Below are 20,278 nucleotides of genomic sequence, written 5' to 3'. Positions count from 1 at the left end.
GTTTCTAGTTTTCAAAAGGGGGGAAAAAACCACAAATTTTTAGACCTATACCTAAACAAGATCTTTGTGTCCCCAGTCGCTGATCTCAATTCTTCCATGCCCATGTCCTGGTCGGCACAGAGGCAGCTGTGGCAGGTGTGACCAGCTGTGTGTAACGCAATGGGCACCCAAGGGCTCCCATGTCAGTAGGGAGCAGTGGGAATGGAAGGCGCTGGATGCAAATGTCAGAACTCAACTGCAATTTGGCAATGAAAAATACTATGTCATTATCGATAAAGTCTAATCAATTTTATTTGAAACAAGAAAGAGGAAGAAGCTTTTCTCCTTCCAAGTTTCTACTGATGCATTTGCTACCACTTGTTATATTTCTTCCAGGTTTTCACAAAACCAGTACCCAACAGGGAAATTCTTTCAAATTAAGGAGTATAATAAATTAACATACTATTTGCTATGTTGATACAATTCATTTTATCACTATACTTACACAAAGGAAAACCATATTTATTCTACACTAGCGCTGTTTTCTTCTGACAAGGTTATTTGTTACCATAGGAAATACCAAGTTCATAAAACTGGATAGCTAACATTTCCAATATAATATACTTTGTGAGGAGTAACAATGCTCCTAATTGATTTTGGCAGTTACATCAGCATTTTTCCTAATACAAAATCACTTTGTCCCATACTGAAAGGCCAACAGGGAGCTCTTCCCAAAAGTCACAAGGATCTGCGTCACCATCAGTGTGAAAACACTTAGAACTGGCAAAATCGCAGGCAACGTAATCCGGACAGACACAGATGGAGAACGAATTCTGTGACTGTAAAGTAAGAGCCAGATCTTTTACAATACAGTGTAAAAGCATCCTATTTTATGAAGATTATGAGAAAGGTTTATGCACACACAGCCTTTGAATTTTTAGTTCCAGACTGTAAAAAACTTTTTTCTTGGAAAAAAAATAAGTATCTGCAAATTCTTTTTTTTGTATTCTGAACAACTGCTCGTCAGTGAGCAGATGCAGTTCCACTTCTCTAATTGAAACATTGTTGATGATCTGCTGCAAGTTTTCTTAGAGATGCAGGTAAAATTTAAGTAATCATCTTCAGGACTGAAAAATGTGTTTTTCTTCAAGATGGATGCTTGATTCAGGAAATCCCTTTTCAAGCATAAGAAATGGCAATTTTGTACTTTGAAAAGTCAACTAAGGTCAAGATTAATACAACAGCCATTAATTAGTTTGCTGATATCATGAAGGCTTTTCTTGTCATCCTGCTGATGAATGACGGAATTTGCATCTCAGCAGGTAAACATGTTCAATACTTCCTTGATCTACTGCACAGCATTTGCTACAGCCAAAAATAACAGACAAATGGGAATACAGAGTCAAAACAATTTAGAAAACAGATTACTAGTTACAAAGGAATATGAGGGAAGAATAACTTGTAAAAATAACATATATTCTGGACTGATGTGTTCCATAAACATTTTCTTTGCTAATGGAAACCTTCAAGGAACAAATACTTATATCATATGCCTTCCATTCCACTTGAGTAATCTTAGATTTCCACTGTAGCTCTGCCTTTTATTTTCTTCTGTTCTCCTTGCCTTGGTTAGATTAGAGAGGTAGAGTGTTAACAGGGTACTTGATGAAGATTGAAGATCTATTTTCTCCCCCCTCGGAGACCCGCTTGATTTGAACAAATGGAGGCAAGTGAAGCAGTCTCTTCATGTCCTTGGGAAAAGCCTTTTCCATTTCAGCATTTCCAGCTTTCAGACATGGTCCCCTTTGTTCACAGAGAAAAAGAAAGAAAAGGTGCCAGCACAAGAAGGTTCTGAATAATTTCATTTAACATCAGCAGGGCTGCAAAAGCTCCCTTTCCATCTCCTTTACGGCTGGTGAGCGTGTGAACGTGAGGTGGATGCAGGAGGGGAATGCAGGGAACTAGTGCTCGCAGCTTGAACAGGGCGAGAAACAAGCTGTTGGCCACCGGTCCCCACCTCTGTTGTTGCCACCTCCTTGCTACTCTCATCCTTGTGGGTACTGTTTTGTGCTGGGCACTCAAAATGCACACAGTGAAACACCTGGGGAGAACAAAAAGGGAAGATAAAGCAAAACAATTCAATACTGGCAAAAGCCCAACCAAATAAGATGAAGTCTATGTGGAGGTATGCAGGCCAGATCAGTGCCAAAGCACTTCATCAAATTAGAATGTTTCACCATGAGGTCAGAAACATCTATCCATGGGCCATAAACAATATACAGTGATACAAGAGAAGGTCTTCGAAATATACCAACCTTTACATATGGCACTAAAACTCAGGAAAATGGCTCCAAAGCAGATAGAGGTATCTGTAAATGACTTTTTTCCATGCCAAGTAGCATAAACATCTACTACATGCTATCGGATGACAACAGCAATTACATTAATTGTCTTAAATGTATCTTATGCTCTAATTACTTCCTTAACAGGCTGAATGTTCATACACACTAGAAATGAAATTTGCATCATTACCAATATGATTCTATTTCAAGATTGCCCTCTGCTGTAATACCAATGGTAGCTCTACAGGCATATCCTGGAGTGTGTAGAAAGGCATTTAGAGTGCCCAAAGAGGCTGCTGCTTCATCAGATGAAATATTCCATTTCAAACAGTGATCATTTTCGGATGTTTCAAACAGTATCTGGAACCACTGTACAGGTGACTATATCTTAGAGTAAGAGAACCATCTGTTTAAGTATTTTTTCCAATTTATTTTCTACTTTACCTATTCTTCTACTTGTTCTTGGAGTGCCTGGGAGGAGAAGGGCAAGGAATCCATTAAAATTGTTACAAAACTTCTTCCCACATTATTTCTCAGTGCTACAAATTGCACAGCTTTGCCATATACTAAACTAATTAATTGTAAACAGATTTAAATTTTGCTATTTTCTCATGGATTGCAGTTTTATATCTAAAGCTTGATTAATATTAAAAACTGAATTCTAAAATTATTGTTTTAAGTTAATTTTGTATGCTTTTATGACATCTTCCATCCTTCTTGCAAGCAGATCATGTCTTTAAATCTCTTTTCATAAACAAAGGTAATCTCTTATAATCTTAACTGCCCTTTCCCAGACCCTGTCAAGTTCATGTGGGCAAAATCAAATACCATAAACAAGACAAGGGTATACGATGTATTCATACAAGACTACAGAATATTGTATTTTCGATCCTTTCTTCAATACAACTGAAAATTCTGTTACTATTTTTTGCGCCTCCCTGCTCAAGTGCACATTGAGTAGATGTCTGCAATGACATGTCTGTAAGAGCCCTGGGTCTTTTCTGAGGAGGCAGCTAGTTAATTCAACTTCTGACAGCATACATGAAATGAATAAAAAAATATTCATAGTCACCAGTTATTTTTAAATCCCCATTATATTTTCCTATGCCTCTCAGTGGAAGAATTCTTGCAGCTTTTTATACAAATACGTAGCGATGCATGTTTATATGTCTATATATACACACACTCACATAAAGATATATCACTATGCCTTTAGATATACACTTATGAACAGAAAACCACATTCGTACCCACACTCGTACACATGTGCACAAAATGGTCTTTCTCTGCATTTCTTCTGGTGAAATTTTTTTCTGAAGTTGAACTAATTTCTACAGTGGCATGAATTCTCTCCATCTGTTACACTGCTTGAGAAGCCAATTTTTACATTCAACTACACTTCCTGAGAAGCCCCTTTTATACTCATCCAGCTCCCATGTTTTTAAAGTAACAGCTATTGCCATTTTCCCGGTCACACTTAGGAGCATCAGGATTTGTAGGAAAGAATATTCTCTCATCAGCGCACCTCTGTAATACGCTGCTTTCTTTGAAAGGCAGCACAGTCTGCTGAGTGGGATGGAGGCCTCCAAGCCAGAAGATTCCATATTTCTGCTGTATCCCACACCAATAGTGTGTCTTTTATTTAAAACTCCACAGAGTGGTGGATGCTTTTTTAAAGCTAGTATGGATACCAGTGAAATTTAGCTAACACTAGTCCAAAAGTCTGAAGCACCCAATTCTTAAATTGTTACTTTAATTGTTACTTATTTTTCATACTTAATGCTCAACTCAGCATCTGGCACATTAACAAGCTTGTGAATTTATGACGTTATATTCAGTTACTCTGCCACTTCAACATACAGAGAATCCAGCTTGTGAAAGCAGCAGATGGCAGAGAAGTGCAACTGAGCTCATCTGCTTCATCCAATCGCCGAGTTATGTATTTCACAACAGTATTACTAAAACAAATAACCTTGCATGTGTTTCTCTGAAAAGGCAGAGATGACAGTTCAGTATCATCCTCTGATCAATGGCATGTTATACGTCTCACGGATATTTTAAGAAAGGTCTGAGATACAAAGCAGGAAGGCCAAGTACATACACACCAGCACAGTAATTTGCAAGATAAAGCTCTCACATTAGCAACCAGGTGTCCTTTCCAGGTCACTAATACTGAGGAGGAATAAAAAGATAAAATTTACACAGTAAAAGTATCGAGTGACCTGTATGACAAACAAATTATGACAAGGACTAAGTAAAAATAATCCATGTCTTTATAAAAGTAGAATGTCTGGAAGCTCAAGAAAACAAAAAGTTACCTTTCTATCATGTTCTAACATACCAAAAAATATTCAAATGTCAAGTGAAAAATTCTGTGAACGTCACATCTTTCAAAACTTGCAGAACATGGCAAAGGAAAAGATGCATTTCTAAGATGAAATCATTCACAAAATGAAGACATTTTATGGGATTTTTTTCAATTACAAAGATGAGCTCTTCCCTTTGAAAAGTACAGATCGTGCTTCAGAGTATGTGTTGGCAGAATAAGCAGCGAATATTTTTATACCTATTATAGTAAAACTCCTTGATGAGAATATCCTGCTGTTAGCATCTTTTGTTTAAAATGAGAATGGTTTGACATAAAATACAACCAGCTATGGGCAAAGAATTCTGGAAACTGCTTGTGTTCTTACTGAAGAGACTATTGAGACTCCAGAACAAACTGAGACTTTGGTTACACTGTTAGTATTTAAATTGAAAGTATGACAAATACCTTGCTGCCTTCTCTGGAAAATGAAAATTTCTTACAAAAATGTTACAGACCATCTGTTTAATATATTTCAAGCCAATGTAATTTAGTAATAAGTGCATGCTGATAATGTTCGTCGCCTACAAGCTACAGGAGAAATAATTTTTTAAAAATAGCATTGGGTACAGATTTTAAAGACAAAAGAAGAAGACCTAAAACAGCAGCAGGTGTTTATAGTTCCATTGAGCCACTACATGAATAACCTCAATTTGCATATGCTGATCTTCACTATAGTTATGCAGTGCTCCATATAAATAATTACACAGGGTATTAGATTCCTCAGAAATAGTAACCAATTTAAAATTAGAATGATGTTTAAAAGCTCCTTACCCTTCATGGCTTAAAGCTAACTGTAAGAATCAGAAGTTGGAGGTAATGTTTCTTGTAGGCTGATTTGCTAAGTTTATGCAATGCACCTCATTCTTTTTCAATAAAGAGAACTTACAGGGACTGGCACGAGAGGAAGCAAGACTGCCGGTATGAATCAGTGATGGCAAAGGTCTTCGTGCCGGTACTATAATGCTGGAGGCAGCTTCTGACTTTGTATTTCTAAGAACTCACTGACTGAGGCTGAATTGTACACTGCAAGAGACAGCGCTTAGGAAAAAACCATTATATTCCCAGTTCAGTTGATTGGTCAGCTTCTTTCCAACTGTCTGCTGAAAACTAATGTTGACATCTGGCAGTGCATATGTTTGCAATAATTGCTCTAAAATTGGACATAAACAATGCTATTTGACAATTCTTTCAGTGCTTACGAACTAGCAATCCCATATGCTAAATATGATCAGAAATCCCAACTCCTAATGCCATTAGGGTTGACAAGCTCTACTACAAACATAATAGCGCTAACCGAAGTTCACTGCAAAGCGTGAAAGTACAATGTTTTGCGATGAGCTAATTGTGTGGGATGTAGACATGCATGCATACACTGTGAAGCTTTTGGTGCCTCTTATGATCTCATCATATAAGGTCCTAATCTCAATGATTTACATATATTCCTAAATTCACATATTGTAAATGGTTTCACTGAAGTCAGCTGTAAAATCTGCACTTCACAATTACAAAAGACAGATGCACAAGTGAACAAAAAGCAGATGATATTGCATTTGGTTGGTTACGGCAAAATGTATTTTTTCTGTATAAAAGGAACTGAAAAAACCTCTTGGATTGGCCACTATTGGTAAACTGATTTACCAGGTATGAAAATAAATTATATCATAATCTAACGCAAATAAGATTTTCTTATGAGGAATGACATTTTTCTTATGTTTTATTTATTAAAAAGCTAAAACAAAGCTGATAAAACCAAGTAATCAGAGATTACGCCCTTCTTGTGTGCACTGAGATGGTATTTTCATCCTTCATCAAAATAAGGAAAAATTTAAAACTAAACCCAATAGGAATGTTTGATAACATTGTGCAAAGGTCAAAACCAGATAGTTTACTGTACTTTGTAAAAACCCCAAAATATCTCTCACAGTGGTACTAGGTCTTCAACTCTAGAGGCTGTGAAGATGATAACACAGTTCACAAATATTCAAATAAGAAAGGCATTGCATTCATTCTTATTTCAAGGGATTGCCAGAGCAAAAAAAAATGAAGTACATTTTAGAAAGCACTATCAATTTCATTGTAAGATATGAAAAACTGTACTGTTGCATAATAATGAAAACTATATGTTTTATTAAAAGTTCCTCACCTCATTAGCTGTGTTGTGAGTTCCAACTATTCTGATGAAAGATGCAGGCTGTTTATCAAAAGTGATTGTTTGCCACGATCTACAAAGAAGTCCAAAAAGAAATACAAATATTAAACACTGACACAACAGCTTGCAGTAGAATACACAGAGAATCCATTCAAGTGACAGTACATACTATTATCACTTAATAGGGCGAGTAGAGGAACACTTTACATCACCTGAATTTCCAGCACTCCTTGTTCATTTTTATTTTTAAGTGCCTTGACTCTGCTCATGTGTTTCCATACATACCTTATACTACTGTAATTTGTATGCAGGAATAATACTTATACTATTGCTGAAAGTTAAGAAAATGATAATAGAAAAAAAAGAAAAAAATCAAACAAAGTCTAAAATCCTTGACTAATATTAACTGTATTAGATAAACAAAAGATCAGATAAAAAAAGTAAACGCATCCATCTGTTAACTACTCACGAGAAATCATCAGAGCTCGGTTAAAGAAAATTACAGCTCTAAGAAAAAAACCCCACGAACAAACAAGCAAACAACCAACAACAAACCCCAAACAAAACAAAACCACACCACCCACACCCAAAAACCCTAAATGAACTCCTCCCACTTTAAGTGAAGCAGTGGAAGCAGGGGAGTCAAACTTCCCTTGTGTGCGCCAAGGTCCTTCCAGTAAATGACAGTGACATCGAGCATTCTTTGCAGTTCAGGTTGTGAGGATTTCCCCATCCTAACACTGAGGCAGTGGGGAGCACAGACCACCCCCTCAGAGCTGGAGTATAACTTTTGGGCTAGACTGAGACAGCAGAGATAGATCAGGACTACTATAATCTTCCTGCCTTATTCATGGTCTTCTGATTTGGGTGAGGCACGACATCCCAAGTAGCATAATGAACAGGAGATAAAGGACCCCAATTCCTACCATACCTTAGTGCTTACAGACACAATGACAATAAAACAGACAAAACAAAAAAAAGAATAATAGGAACTAGAGGTTTCAGTTCTATTCCAGTCGCCCACTACAGTAGAGTAGTACTTAATTATTTTTTTATTCATAAAACATGAAAGCTAGATAGAGAATTTAACTTTTTAGTAAAACTAGACTATTACAGATGGCTTCAGCAATAAAATATAGTTGAGAATAACTTGATTAACTCACTCCAGAATAATTGGATAATTTTCCTGGGTGTGTTCAGAATACTTCTAGAAGAGTTCATATAAGAAATGAGGGACCAAAGCAAAGCTGGAATAAAACGCCAGTGGCCACATGTAGACTGCCCCAAAGCCCAGCAGTATGAACAGCCTGGCTGCTGACTATTTGTCAGACATTTGAATTTCCCCGTAGTAGGAAAACCTCTTTGTCACAATCATAGCATTTCTGGGTTTAATTTAGTTGACTATTACTTTTATCACTGCTGTCAGGTTATATTTGCTTAAAGAAGATTATGAGCCCAATCAAGACCTAATTTCAAGTAGTTTACTGGTATTGCTGCATGAAGTAATGGATGTAATTAGAGTTACTCATCATAATAGAAAGGTGAGGTCTGTGTCAGGTCTCAGAGGCACAGCAGTTATATATCTAATGACACAGTTTATTTATATCCCTTATGTGGCTACGTCCTCTTTATTTGAAGAAACAGCCTGAGCTCTAAATCTCTAAATAAAATATAAAAGGAGAACAGACTATTTTGTTGACTGTCTCGAGATCTGAAAGATTGCTGTGATCTAAACATTTTTTCCCTACATTGGAGAACAATTCTTGAGTTTCCTTCTCATATTACTCTAGTACAGCCAGTCAGTTAATCTTCATGGCCAAACATAAATTGTTACCTTGAAATACAGACTCCCAAAGATGAGTGGCTAGGATGATTAGACAATTGCAACACTACTCATAACAAAGCATTGCCACAGTTTGCACTATGCATATACTCTCACATTTACACACATGCACTTTTATGCAAGGAAGAGTAATGATGTAAAAATCAGATTTCCCCATTTAGTGATTTGGTAAATATTCTAAAGCTATGATATTCTAAATAAACGAGTTCAAAATCCTAAAGAAGCTGTTAAGAATAGCCTATGCCTTCCTAACCTCTAAGGGAGAGTTTATGTTCTGTGCTAAGAAAATACGTTAATTAGGGATCATAGAATAGAATATACATGGGTCTGTGTTTATAGTACTTCCGAGCACTGGTCATATGCACAATGCAAGAGTGTGTATATGCAGATTTTCCAAAGATGGCAGTATATGCTGCTGTCTGTCATATGAAGCTGATGCATTTTTCAGCATACAGCTGAAGAGTGTGACAAGGTATTGCGAGAGGTTGAGAAAAAGGCCTCGGAAGATCCTTTTTACAACCCATCTCTAGATCAGATCCTCCAGGAAGCTCCTAAGCTCTTCCATTTTCCACTGCATTACAAGTCCTTACTTTCTGCTACAATGCTGTTATTAGGATTGGATTATAATTACCCTTTTAATAATATTAAAACATGATAGAAAATAATAAAAAAAGTCATTGAGGATGTAAGACTTGAAGGAAAAAAGGGTTTTCAATAAATTTGGCCCTTAGAATATTTACTGTTTTGTTATATGTCCATTTTCTTCCTTTCCCATTAGAAAAAGAAAGTAAAAATGACAGACAATTTGTAGAAATGTTATTAAAATTCAAGTTATTAAAATTCAAGAATATTGCCACTAGAGAATTAGTAGTTGATAGGATAATGAGAAAATTAGGTCTCTCAGTTTATTTCCTTAGCAAAAAAAGAAAAAAAGAGAGTAGAAAACAACCCAACTGGATTTGGAAAAAGTCATTTGAAATACGAAAGGCAAACCTTCTTCACTAGAAAATGGCACTGACTTTGACTGTAACAACACATTTGAGAACATCAACATACACAAAGCAATACCTTTCCACTACAGATATAGTTATGCAGAAAAGAAGTAATATATGCAGTGTACCTACACCCATATATGGGAAGAGAGATTACTAACATAACATTATCAAGGCATTTCTGCCCTCTTTTTGCATTTTTTGATGATATAAAAAATTCAGTAAGACTTTTATTTATGTATCAACCTATAACAATTGTTCAGTGGTGTTCCTTGATTAAAGACATCATAAGTAAGCCTTATGTTTCTTTTTAATAATCTTCTTTTACTACTAGTTATTCCTTCTGGTGCTAGGGATTAGCAGGGACCTCAAAAGATCATCTAGTCTCATCCCCCTGCAGAAGTACGAACACCCAGATGAGGTTACACAGGAATGTGTCCAGGCAGGTTTTGAATGTCTCCAAAGAAGGAGACTCCAAAACTTCTCTGGGCAGCCTGTTCCAGTGTTCTGTCACCCTCACTGAGAAGTTTCTCCTCATGTTTAAGTGGAACCTCCTGTGTTCCAGTTTGAACCCATTACCCCTTGTCTTATCATTGGTTGTCACCAAGAAGAACCTGGCTCCATCCTCGTGACACTCGCCCTGTACATATTTATAAACATTAATGAGATCGGCCCTTAGACTCCTCCAAGCTAAAGAGCTCCAGCTCCCTCATCCTTTCCTCATCAGGGAGATGGCTCCACTCCCTTAATCATCTTTGTTGCCCTGCGCTGGACTCTCTCCAGCAGTTCCCTGTCCTTCTTGAACTGAGGGGCCCAGATCTGGACACAATACTCCAGGTGTGGTCTCACCAGGGCAGAGCAGAGGGGAAGGAGAACCTCTCTCGACCTACTAACCACCCCCCTTCTAATACACTTCAGGTACCATGGCCTTCCTGGCCACCAGGACACAGTGCTAGCTCATGGTCATCCTGCTGTTCACCAGGACCCCCAGGTCCTTTTCCCCTACGCTGCTCTCTAATAGGTCATTCCCCAACTTATACTGGAAAATGGGGTTGTTCTTGTTCAGATGCAAGACTCTACACTTGCCCTTCTTATATTTCATTGAATTTTTCGCTGCCCAACTCTCCAGCCTGTCCAGGTCTCTGGATGGCAGCACAGCCTTCTGGTGTGTCAGCCACTCCTCTCAGCTTGGTGTCATCAGCAAACTTGCTGATGGTACACTCTAGTCCCTTGTCCAAATAATTGATGAATGTATTGAATAATACCGGCCCCAGTACTGACCCCTGAGGCACTCCACCAGATACAGGCCGCCAACTGGACTCCACCCCACTGACCATGACTCTCTGGCTTTTTTCCTTCAGCCAGTTCGCAGTCCACCTCACTACCCGATCATCCAGACCACACTTCCTCAGTTTAGCAGCAAAGATGCTGTGAGAGATGGTGTCAAATGCTTTACTGAAATCAAGATAGACCACATCCACTGCTTTACCATCATCTATCCACCTGGTTATGTCTTCATATATGTGTCTTCATAACCACCTGGTTATGTCTTCATTTCGGTTTCTCTGTAGAAATTTTACTTATCAAATAATTTTTTAGTCATGCCATTTGTGTACTTGTCCATGTACTTATTTTATACTTTCCTCACAAGAGCTAGTGCTTCTAACTTCAAAATCGCTTTTGATGGTCTTTACGAAAATTTCCTCCATAGCTTTGGTATTGATTCATATACAAGTCACTCTATTCCAGGAAAAGGAGCATTAAAACATATCAAAAGCACCTCATTTTTGGTCTGGGATTAGATACTTCTGTGTAATAGATGTCACTTCTTCACCTTTACTCCCCATATGCCAGGCAAACAAATCTTTCAAGTTGGTAGCAATGCTTCCACCTTCTTTACTTAGGACCCGGTCATGAAGAAGCTATCAGAACTTACTTCTCCCATAAACTGACATTGCTGTCTTTGGCCTTTCCCTATCTCTGTACTCCTCATTAGTGACCCTGTAACAAAGTGATTTTTCAGGCTTTAGCTTCTCCAGATATTCACGAAGTGTTGTTCTTTTTTCTGCTTTCACACTTGTCTTGCTGTCTGATTCATTTTAGATTTGCTGTTCAATGTGCAGCAGACCAGGTCCCCACTTTCACAACAGAAATATTAATAAGCGCTACCTCAAGCTGAGGTGTACACCTCTAAGAGAAGACTCAAGACTAGCAGTCTACTCAGATTTATACCAGGGTCCTCAAGCTGAAATGCAGCACTACAAGTTGTTTGGCTAGCAAAGGTCCCCTGATACCACAGCTCCATTTTCCAAAAGAAATTAGCCTTGTTACAGTCCTACGCTGTTTTATTTAACACTCTACATCTCACCTCAGTCACCCAACTTCTAACTCTCTTGTTCTGCCTGGCACCCCTAAGGAGATGCAGTAATTGATGATTAGCATTCCAAAGCCATGCTTGCATCCTGTGAGCTTGTCATATTTAATTACATTTTAACTATATTCGTCTTCTATAATAGCCTGAACATAATTTAGATAATTATCTTTTGCTCTCTTATTCTCTGACTCTGCTTGTCTCACTTGGAGCTCCTTGCAATAAAAATCACTTTTGCTGCTCAAACATATAAACAGACTCTTGGGCCAAGTGCTTTCATCTCTCTGATAGCAACAGCTGTCACTGACAACTCAATGGCTTTTGTGCATCCTGCAGTCTCTTCACCATGTTCTATTCAGAGGAAGAAGAAAATAATTAGAAACCCCTCCACTTCCCTGTTTCTTCCCATCTTTTTCTTTATTCGGCTATTGCAAGAAGAATGCAGGAAATACTGATGACCAGGTAAATTATAACGACAGCTTGCTATTGCTTAAGCGATCTATAGCTCCAATACGGCTCTTAAAGAATTTAATGGCTTTTCTCAGCATTTGGAATCCTGGCTTAGTTATTTCTATGAAAAGCTGCTATCTTTCTGAAGATTTATTACATATAATAGGATACAAATAGTGACCCTTCCCCGTTATTTCCTTCTCTTCTAGAAGGAAGAAATTAAGAAAGAAGTGGAAGCTTATCTTTTATTGGGATTTTCTAATGAGCCACTGGCACTACAGAAAGCTACCACACTGTGGGATCACCAGAGCAGTACTGATTAACAGCTAAAACCCCGTCCAGGCCAAAAATGTAGGATGAAAGAGAAAAATGTTACATGTAACTAATGCTCATTAAGCTGTAATAACCATATCATATTCGTATCATGGCTTGCTTTAGGCTAAGCATGTACATTTTGTGTGTGCATGTTGTGTCTCCTCACTTTCCAAGGCGACGTACAACCCCCATGTTTTGCTCCTCACTCCAAGAAGAAAAGCGAAGCCAAGTTCGGAACAAATGTGGAAATGAACAACACACCCTGAAAAACATCAGTTACCAGCAAGTGATCTCTACTTTGCTTTCTAATGCTTGTCCACATACGCCCCCTTCTATATTAGAGTGGCACAAAACTTGTTGGCTTATTTGGATGCGGACTTTCTCAATTGTGACTACGTATTTTTTTAATGAGATACAGCATTCATTATGACGGAATAGTGAGGAGATATTTGTAAAAGAGATGACAGGAAAAGAAGAGTTGTGCTGTCTTTCCATACGTCAGTCTGATGTAAACAAGACAGCAAGTATCCAGCATGTGATACTGTCAAAAAACTGCACACACACATAATTAAGTCAAATGAGGCTGGAGAAGTACCGTAGTTATGTCCTGCATACGTGTTACACCCCTTGCTTTATCAGTGAATGCCATACTAACCTCTGCTATGGAGTACCTAAAAAATAAACACAGAAGTGTGCACTAAAAATGCTATAACTTATCGTTATACAGATGTTTTTCTTTATAAAATACCAAAAAGGTCTACAGCCATCTAATAAATTCCCTATAAAAACATGGTTTCCAGCATAACAGTGCTAAACAATACAGTGAATAAATGCTCCCTCTCCTGTTAAAGCTGTAATTTAACATACTAATTCAGAGTGTCAGGCCCATAAAGCACAGAAGTCAGACTGGGCAGCTGGCTCAGGCCACCCCCTTTCCATCCAACCTCCCAAGCCACTGAGGGGGAGACAAAGCATGAGAAACAAAATATTGTGAGAAATCAAAGCTCATCTACATTTGGATTTTTAAATTAAAGACAAATTAAGTACAGTTCTATCCTTGGTCTACCTCAATTAAAAACTGCAACCTAAAATGGAGTGTCCATCTATTCTGCTGTTCCCAGGACGGCACTCTGCAAAAGGTGGCCCATCAAACGTGGTCCTTCTAAGGAAGGAAGGAAGGTGCAACCTGCAAGTACCAGCCTTCTCTCCACAGCCTTCAGCGGCAAAACTCATCTAATCTTGGTTATATTTATGCTATAGCCCATTGATGAGATAGGAAATATAATTTATCCAGTGTATCAAGTCAAAAAAAAACCAAACCACCAAACCAAACCAAAAAGGATTTAAAGTACTAATGGCAGAAGCAATAAAAATGGTGAAGAGAAATATGAGAGTCTAGAATAAAGGTGAGAATAATAAATACCAAAAATCACTTGTCACAGTATTTGTTACATAATGCCTTTCTGTCTTGACGTGTAAAGATACGTATTCCCACCTTTTGGGAAAACTCTCCTCAGAAGTGTTTATTCTAAATATACTTCCTATAAGGAACACACAATTCTGAAAGCATCTGAACAAAGTTTGTAGTTATTTCTGCCCTAAGATTGGTCCCTCCCATCAACCCAAAGAAAATATCTTTCCTCTATAAGAACACTTTACTAAACTGCTATAAACATTTTATTGCATATGATTTATTGTAGAAACCAAATGTGGGCTTGACAAAGGAGACCTATTAGAATAAAAATTCTGTCATGAAATAGACTTAATTAAGTCTGTGCCGACTTTCTGACATCCCTAGAAAGCTTCTAATGTAAAAGATTCCTCAGAGTAACCCCTACTTTGACAGCTTCAGTGCTGACATTTTTGCTGGTTTAAAAAAAATACTACATAAAGGAAATGTTAAAATATATTAAAATTGAGCAATGGTAAAACTGCATGCAATAATTATTTATCTAAATAAATGTAGCAATCAATTTTCAAATATATTGACATGCCAATGTAGGCAACCAGTAGCATCTTTATACTGCATAACCTGTGTACTCATATAATTCAGCTTGCTCAAACATTTTTTAAAATTTCAACAGGTTGTCTTTCTGTACTTCCAGAAATATAGTTTGTATTTAAAAATCTTACAGAAAACAAAATTATTAGCAATTTGCTGGCAACTGTCTGGCAGAACACCATAGGCCAAATTTCTGTGCCATAGCAAGAATTTTGCATTTGGCATCTACGCACACATCGTTGGGGGACGGCAGTGGTGGCAGACGAAGGCTGTGAACTTGAGTAACTTGACCTGTGAGTTCATCTTCCCTACTTTTGTGTACACCAGAGCACATATGCAGAAGAGAGATTCGCACAATCCTAGAGCTTGAATTGGTTTTGTTGTGCTTACTCACTACCAATAGTTATTGGTCCTGATGTCCACCTAGACAGCAAAGATATGAAAAGCCATACAACACATTAGCACACACAGTACTACAACTAGTGGGATGCTCTTCGAAGACTTCTCCCCCCTATAATCCTACAACACATTGTAAGCTATTTTTATTACATAACTTTTCATACCAAAGGAACAGTTGATTACGAGCATATATATAAACAATATTTTTAGAGATACAAGAAAGAGCTATGCTCCCTATTAATCAGTTCCTTTGTAGCGTGTAGACTATCACTGTATTTATTGCGCTTCTTTCTTACATTCCTTTGGGTTTGATTTCATGGCCCACTCAAAAACTCCACGTTTACAGCAACCACCCTTCTATTACTGTCGATAACATCTAATTGACATGTCAAACCTCCAAGGAATACAACAAATTGAACCACAGCCTCCAAAAAGAATAGAACAGTGAAAAAAAGTAAATCGGCATGTGACTCCTCATAACAGCAATACAAGCAAACTGTGGTTTGTTAATGGAAGGGAGGAAAACTGTAACCCCTTCTACTTTTGCCACACTGAACTATCTATTAACCTCAAGGTCAGAAAACAAAGCCTTGTGAACTAGGACTGAAACTTGAGCAGCAAAAAACCTGAACTCACATCCATAACTTCAGCAAGACTGAAGTGAACTGAGACAAAAATAACACATACATCTTCTGCGTCTGTTACCATTTACAGAACAGAAAAAACATAGCTCCCCTCCCAACACTTCCTGCTAAACTAAATGTTAGTATTTAATTCATAACTCTGTACCTTAAAAATTCATACAAAAAGACCTGGGTAAAATTCACAAATATAATTTTAAAAACAGAGGAAGTTGACCTGTGATGAAAGAGCAAAAAATACAGTCAGGCAAAACTTGTGTAAGTAACAACCAAGGTAAGAGGAAAAAGGCAGAATGACTATAAGTATGTAGTTGATGTATATGAAAACCTTTAAGAAAGAAAAATAGGTTTACAGGGATACAAGACAAATAATTGAATGAAATTGGGTAATACGATGTTCAGTACTGGTATCAAGAAAAAATTATTATTGTGGGAACTCAGTGTGATAGAAAAGCAAAGAACACAATGGAAGCACCATCCCTGCAAGTATATGAAACAAACGGACAGAGCGTTATTCTAAAAAAATATACCACATACCACATAGTGCAGAAATCCCCAAAGGATGAAGCTAAAGATAAGATAATGATTCCATTTTGTGATTTATGGATATAATCTGCCCTGGTAAAAACATTACTGTAAATAAATCAGTGATGTTTTCTTCCCTCTCCTCTCAGTAACGTGCATGAAGAGGAGTTGAAAACATGCCAGCCACTTGGCAAAACAGAGCAAAGCAAAGCTGCAATGCATGTGGAAATAGTGCACAAGACATCCAAGGGATGCTAAGACACTGCAGTTTGCAAGACCTTGCTGCTCTGTTCAAGGCTTGTTTGAAAGATCCATGTGTATTTGTGGCTGAAAAGCAACCACAAGGAACCAAAGGTAGAAGGGGGAAAGAAGAAAAGACAAACTAAGAATTTGAAAACCTTTCTGTAATCCTGAATCACAGTTAAGAAACATGACTTAAAAGAAGCTAGATCTTTCTTCAATCAAACTAGACTCAATTAAAAAAAAAAAAAAAGCTCGCAAATGAGATGTTAGATGCAGTTTCCACACTTCTGAGAGACTCCTAACGCTCTGTAATGGAGTACAACTCTGGTTTCTCTCTGTGAAATCTTAATTCTTCATGCTTAATAAGGCAAGTCTGTGAAGCTGGAGCTTCTTTCTTCTTTGCCTTATTAGAATCTTTCAAAATGTGGGCATATAAACACAAAGAAAAATATGTACTTCAATGCCTCTATCGTTCAGGGCTTTTAAGCTCAATAATTACACAAAATGACCCTTTATATCTGTCTGACTTGCTCCAGCAGGCATTACTAGCGGCATAATGAACAGATTAATAAGGACCCTCAGTTTATTTTTGTCAAGTGAGACTTGAAATTGAGCTTAACTATGTAGCAATTTCCCAGACATCTTACTTGAATATATTTCATCTTTGTATTGTACAAATGTGGCCACACTGAGTTTGGCAACTCTGGAAGAGGCATTCACAGAGTTGCTGTGAAATTTGCTTCATGTAAAATACGATGAAGCGTGGTTGAAATACAGTGTTTGACAGAAGGGGTACAAGAACAGTTTTGCTGTGAAATTAACTTAATGTAAAACAGGATGAAATGTGGCCAAAATACCCTGTTTGACATTGCAGGTACAAGAGCGGTTCCTTTTATCCTGTTCCACCCCACCACCTGGGAGCTCAGGCGTGAGACAGAATTAAAGATTATACAAAAATTAGGAAAAATGTTATTTTTGTCATTCTAGGTATGACAGGACAGCAGATGCATGCAATACTGATAAGAAGCAACAGAGAAAGCAGTGTGAGCATACAGGCAGTTGTAAAGGCAAGAGGGCTGAGAAATGTTCAAGATATTTTATTATGAGATAAAACAGTCTTAGTGGTTAAGGAAAAGAAGGATGGATGAAAACGGATGTGATGGAATTCTAGAGATAGGATCATAGAGTGAACTACATAGGAGTACGTAACGTGCCACATGCAGTTATGAGGAAAGGTATTCACACACTTTAAATATTATCTTTATAGTGAAAGATATAATCTCATCATGATAGAGATTATCCTGTTTCACAAAAGTATATCCAGAAAAAAAGAAATCCAAAATTGAGTTTGCCATTAATGTTGTGTAAAGTATTTTCTCACTTGAAGTCCTTAAACAACATGGAAAACATCTGAAAAGTGGTTTAGAACTGTTAAGTGCATGACCTAGATCTCTGTACGTCTTCTTTACCTGTGATTTATTACCAAAGGAAACACAGCGGTGCCTGAAAACTGCAAATGCACATAGTATATCATAGGATAGAAATATGAAACACTGGACAAGAGCAGTAAGCTTCAAAGTTAAAAACTATTCTTGAAAAATCAATCAGAAGACAGTTAATAAATTTTGTTAATGAATCTCACATCCACATCCCAAAGGGCTTTTCATGTGAAAGTACTAATTACATTCATACAAAAACTATAGGAAAAAAACCTGAGGGGAACTCAGCTGAGAATTTAGGGTTTGAAATAGCTATTACATAATAAAAAGATAATAAGCAATGGAAACATGAAATTAAGTTTGGAAGTGTTTAAACATTTATCATAACAGCCTTGTACTCTGAATAAGAAACAATGAGCCCAGGAGGGGGGAAAAAAAAACAGAAAAGATCCAATACGCTATAAGCCTTCTGAAAATGAAGTCCACTCCACAGGAAAATAATAAAACTGCCCCAAACCAACTATATAGACAGTTGATACCAACTGCCTTAGAACTGCACATCAATAAACAATATTCACTGTCTCCCAGATTCTATCAGAGTTTCAGACTGTTTTTTCCTACTGGGGAATTCAACATGGTATGTTCGCTGCCAATGGATTAGGTCCATTTCATAATTAACTACACAAGAGAACTTTAAAGAACAATACTGAGTTGATAACTGTCATGGTAGCCTGCTTCATATTTGTCTTCACGGGACTTATTTTATCAAAAGTGTCATTAACTCTGAGGTCTGACTCCTTCTGGCCTTCAGCATCTTCTGCTTTTTATTTGACTTTCAGACTCTCTGTCGGTGAATTCTTCTAACAAGTGCAGGTCCCTATTGTTCAACACTAACATGCTCAAGCCCACTTACCATCAATGTTTTAAAAAACAGGACAGAACATGACTGTTTTTCATTACTGTCATGCTGTGTAGAGAAAAACAGCTTATTGTGGAGAAGAAAAAAAAAAAAGCTTCCATAGAGCACTTGAAAAATGACAATTACACAACCAGTATGCATTAATTGGCTCTCACTTAGGGAAAGTAAGCAAGCTTCCCCTGTGAAAATAACAGACATCCAGTTTCTGTCTTCAGCCTTTTGAAACTGGGAGAAGAGAAGGTTCAGAGTAGCCTGCCAGTTCCTGGCTTTGAGCATTGAATTTACACAAAATGCTACATTAAAAATACCATTAAAACAAGCCAAAGCAGCATACTGATGGTTTAAAGGGGAAATTCATGCTTCAGTAGACTGCCAAAACCAATACATGCTATTTAAAAATAATTTAATTTTCTTTCTCATAGTTTTGTTTGCCACTTCCTGATCACCAAAGGTGTCTGAGGTCTGTGTTTGCTACCTTTTGGCCCATCTTTATGCACATCTTTATGCCCTTGTTCCAGAGAATCAGCAAAATGACTCTGACACCTCACAGAAGACTTGCGAGACAAGACACTCATGACTTTCACAAAGGATTGTAACTCCACCGAAAAAGCATGGAAACAGAAAGCCAGGCAGCAACCGGCAAAGGAAACAACTCCTATCCACAGCTCTTCGATGACAGGAAAGTGACTAGAGAATATTACTAGAAAAGCAAATTTTCTCACTGCAAGTATTCTGTCTCTTCAAATGTGGGCCTCTGTGAAATTCTCCTGAGTTTTAACTCCATCCACTTTCATTTGCTAGAGTGGCATAACCCACACGGAAAAGCAAACCAGTTATTTTTCTGGAGTCAACCGCAGTATATGAAACACAAAACTAATGCCAGAAAGGGCAAATGCAGAATTTCAAGTCCTTTTTGGGCTGGGATGTCCATGTATTCACTTAGAAAATTAGGATGTGGCTGAGACAAAAATCAATTACAACCTTTGACCACATTAGTAGATTTGTTTTGTTTCTTCCAGGTGAAAGAGGGGATGCGGCATTCAGAAACATGCAGAGAAGGAAGAGACGAGGGGGCTGCTGCTTCCACCCTGTTGTGCTATAACCTGGTTAAGGCAAATTCCTGAACGCAGGAATCTTAAACTGTCTGCCCAAACCTGATGGTGAGTCAAACCCAGCCACACAGAACGAGTTTGATTCTTGCTTTTTCTCGGGGAGTGCCTGAATCACTCAACCAAATTGCATTTAGAAGCAGATTTCTCTTTGTTGGAGCTGTTTGCCCCAAATTCCAAGGTATTAATGGT

General features: G+C 37.7%; 1 protein-coding gene across 1 annotated transcript in view; it reads right to left on the bottom strand.

The window, feature by feature from the left end:
- Positions 1–273: 273 nt before the first annotated feature.
- The window catches only part of BTBD9 (BTB domain containing 9), a 118,394-nt gene continuing 98,389 nt past the window's right edge, over positions 274–20,278 (bottom strand). The window contains exons 11-12 of the mRNA XM_065833670.2: positions 6,833–6,911; positions 274–2,080 (exon numbers count right to left, since the gene is read on the bottom strand). Of these exons, the coding sequence (XP_065689742.2) occupies positions 1,886–2,080; positions 6,833–6,911 (274 nt within the window). The 3' untranslated portion in view covers positions 274–1,885. The remainder of the gene's footprint in view (positions 2,081–6,832; positions 6,912–20,278) is intronic.

The sequence above is a fragment of the Patagioenas fasciata genome, chromosome 3 (assembly GCF_037038585.1).
Source record: "Patagioenas fasciata isolate bPatFas1 chromosome 3, bPatFas1.hap1, whole genome shotgun sequence".
Taxonomy (NCBI): Eukaryota; Metazoa; Chordata; class Aves; order Columbiformes; family Columbidae; genus Patagioenas; species Patagioenas fasciata.
Note: the sequence above shows the minus strand (reverse complement) of the source record. Positions and strands in the feature narration are given on the sequence as shown.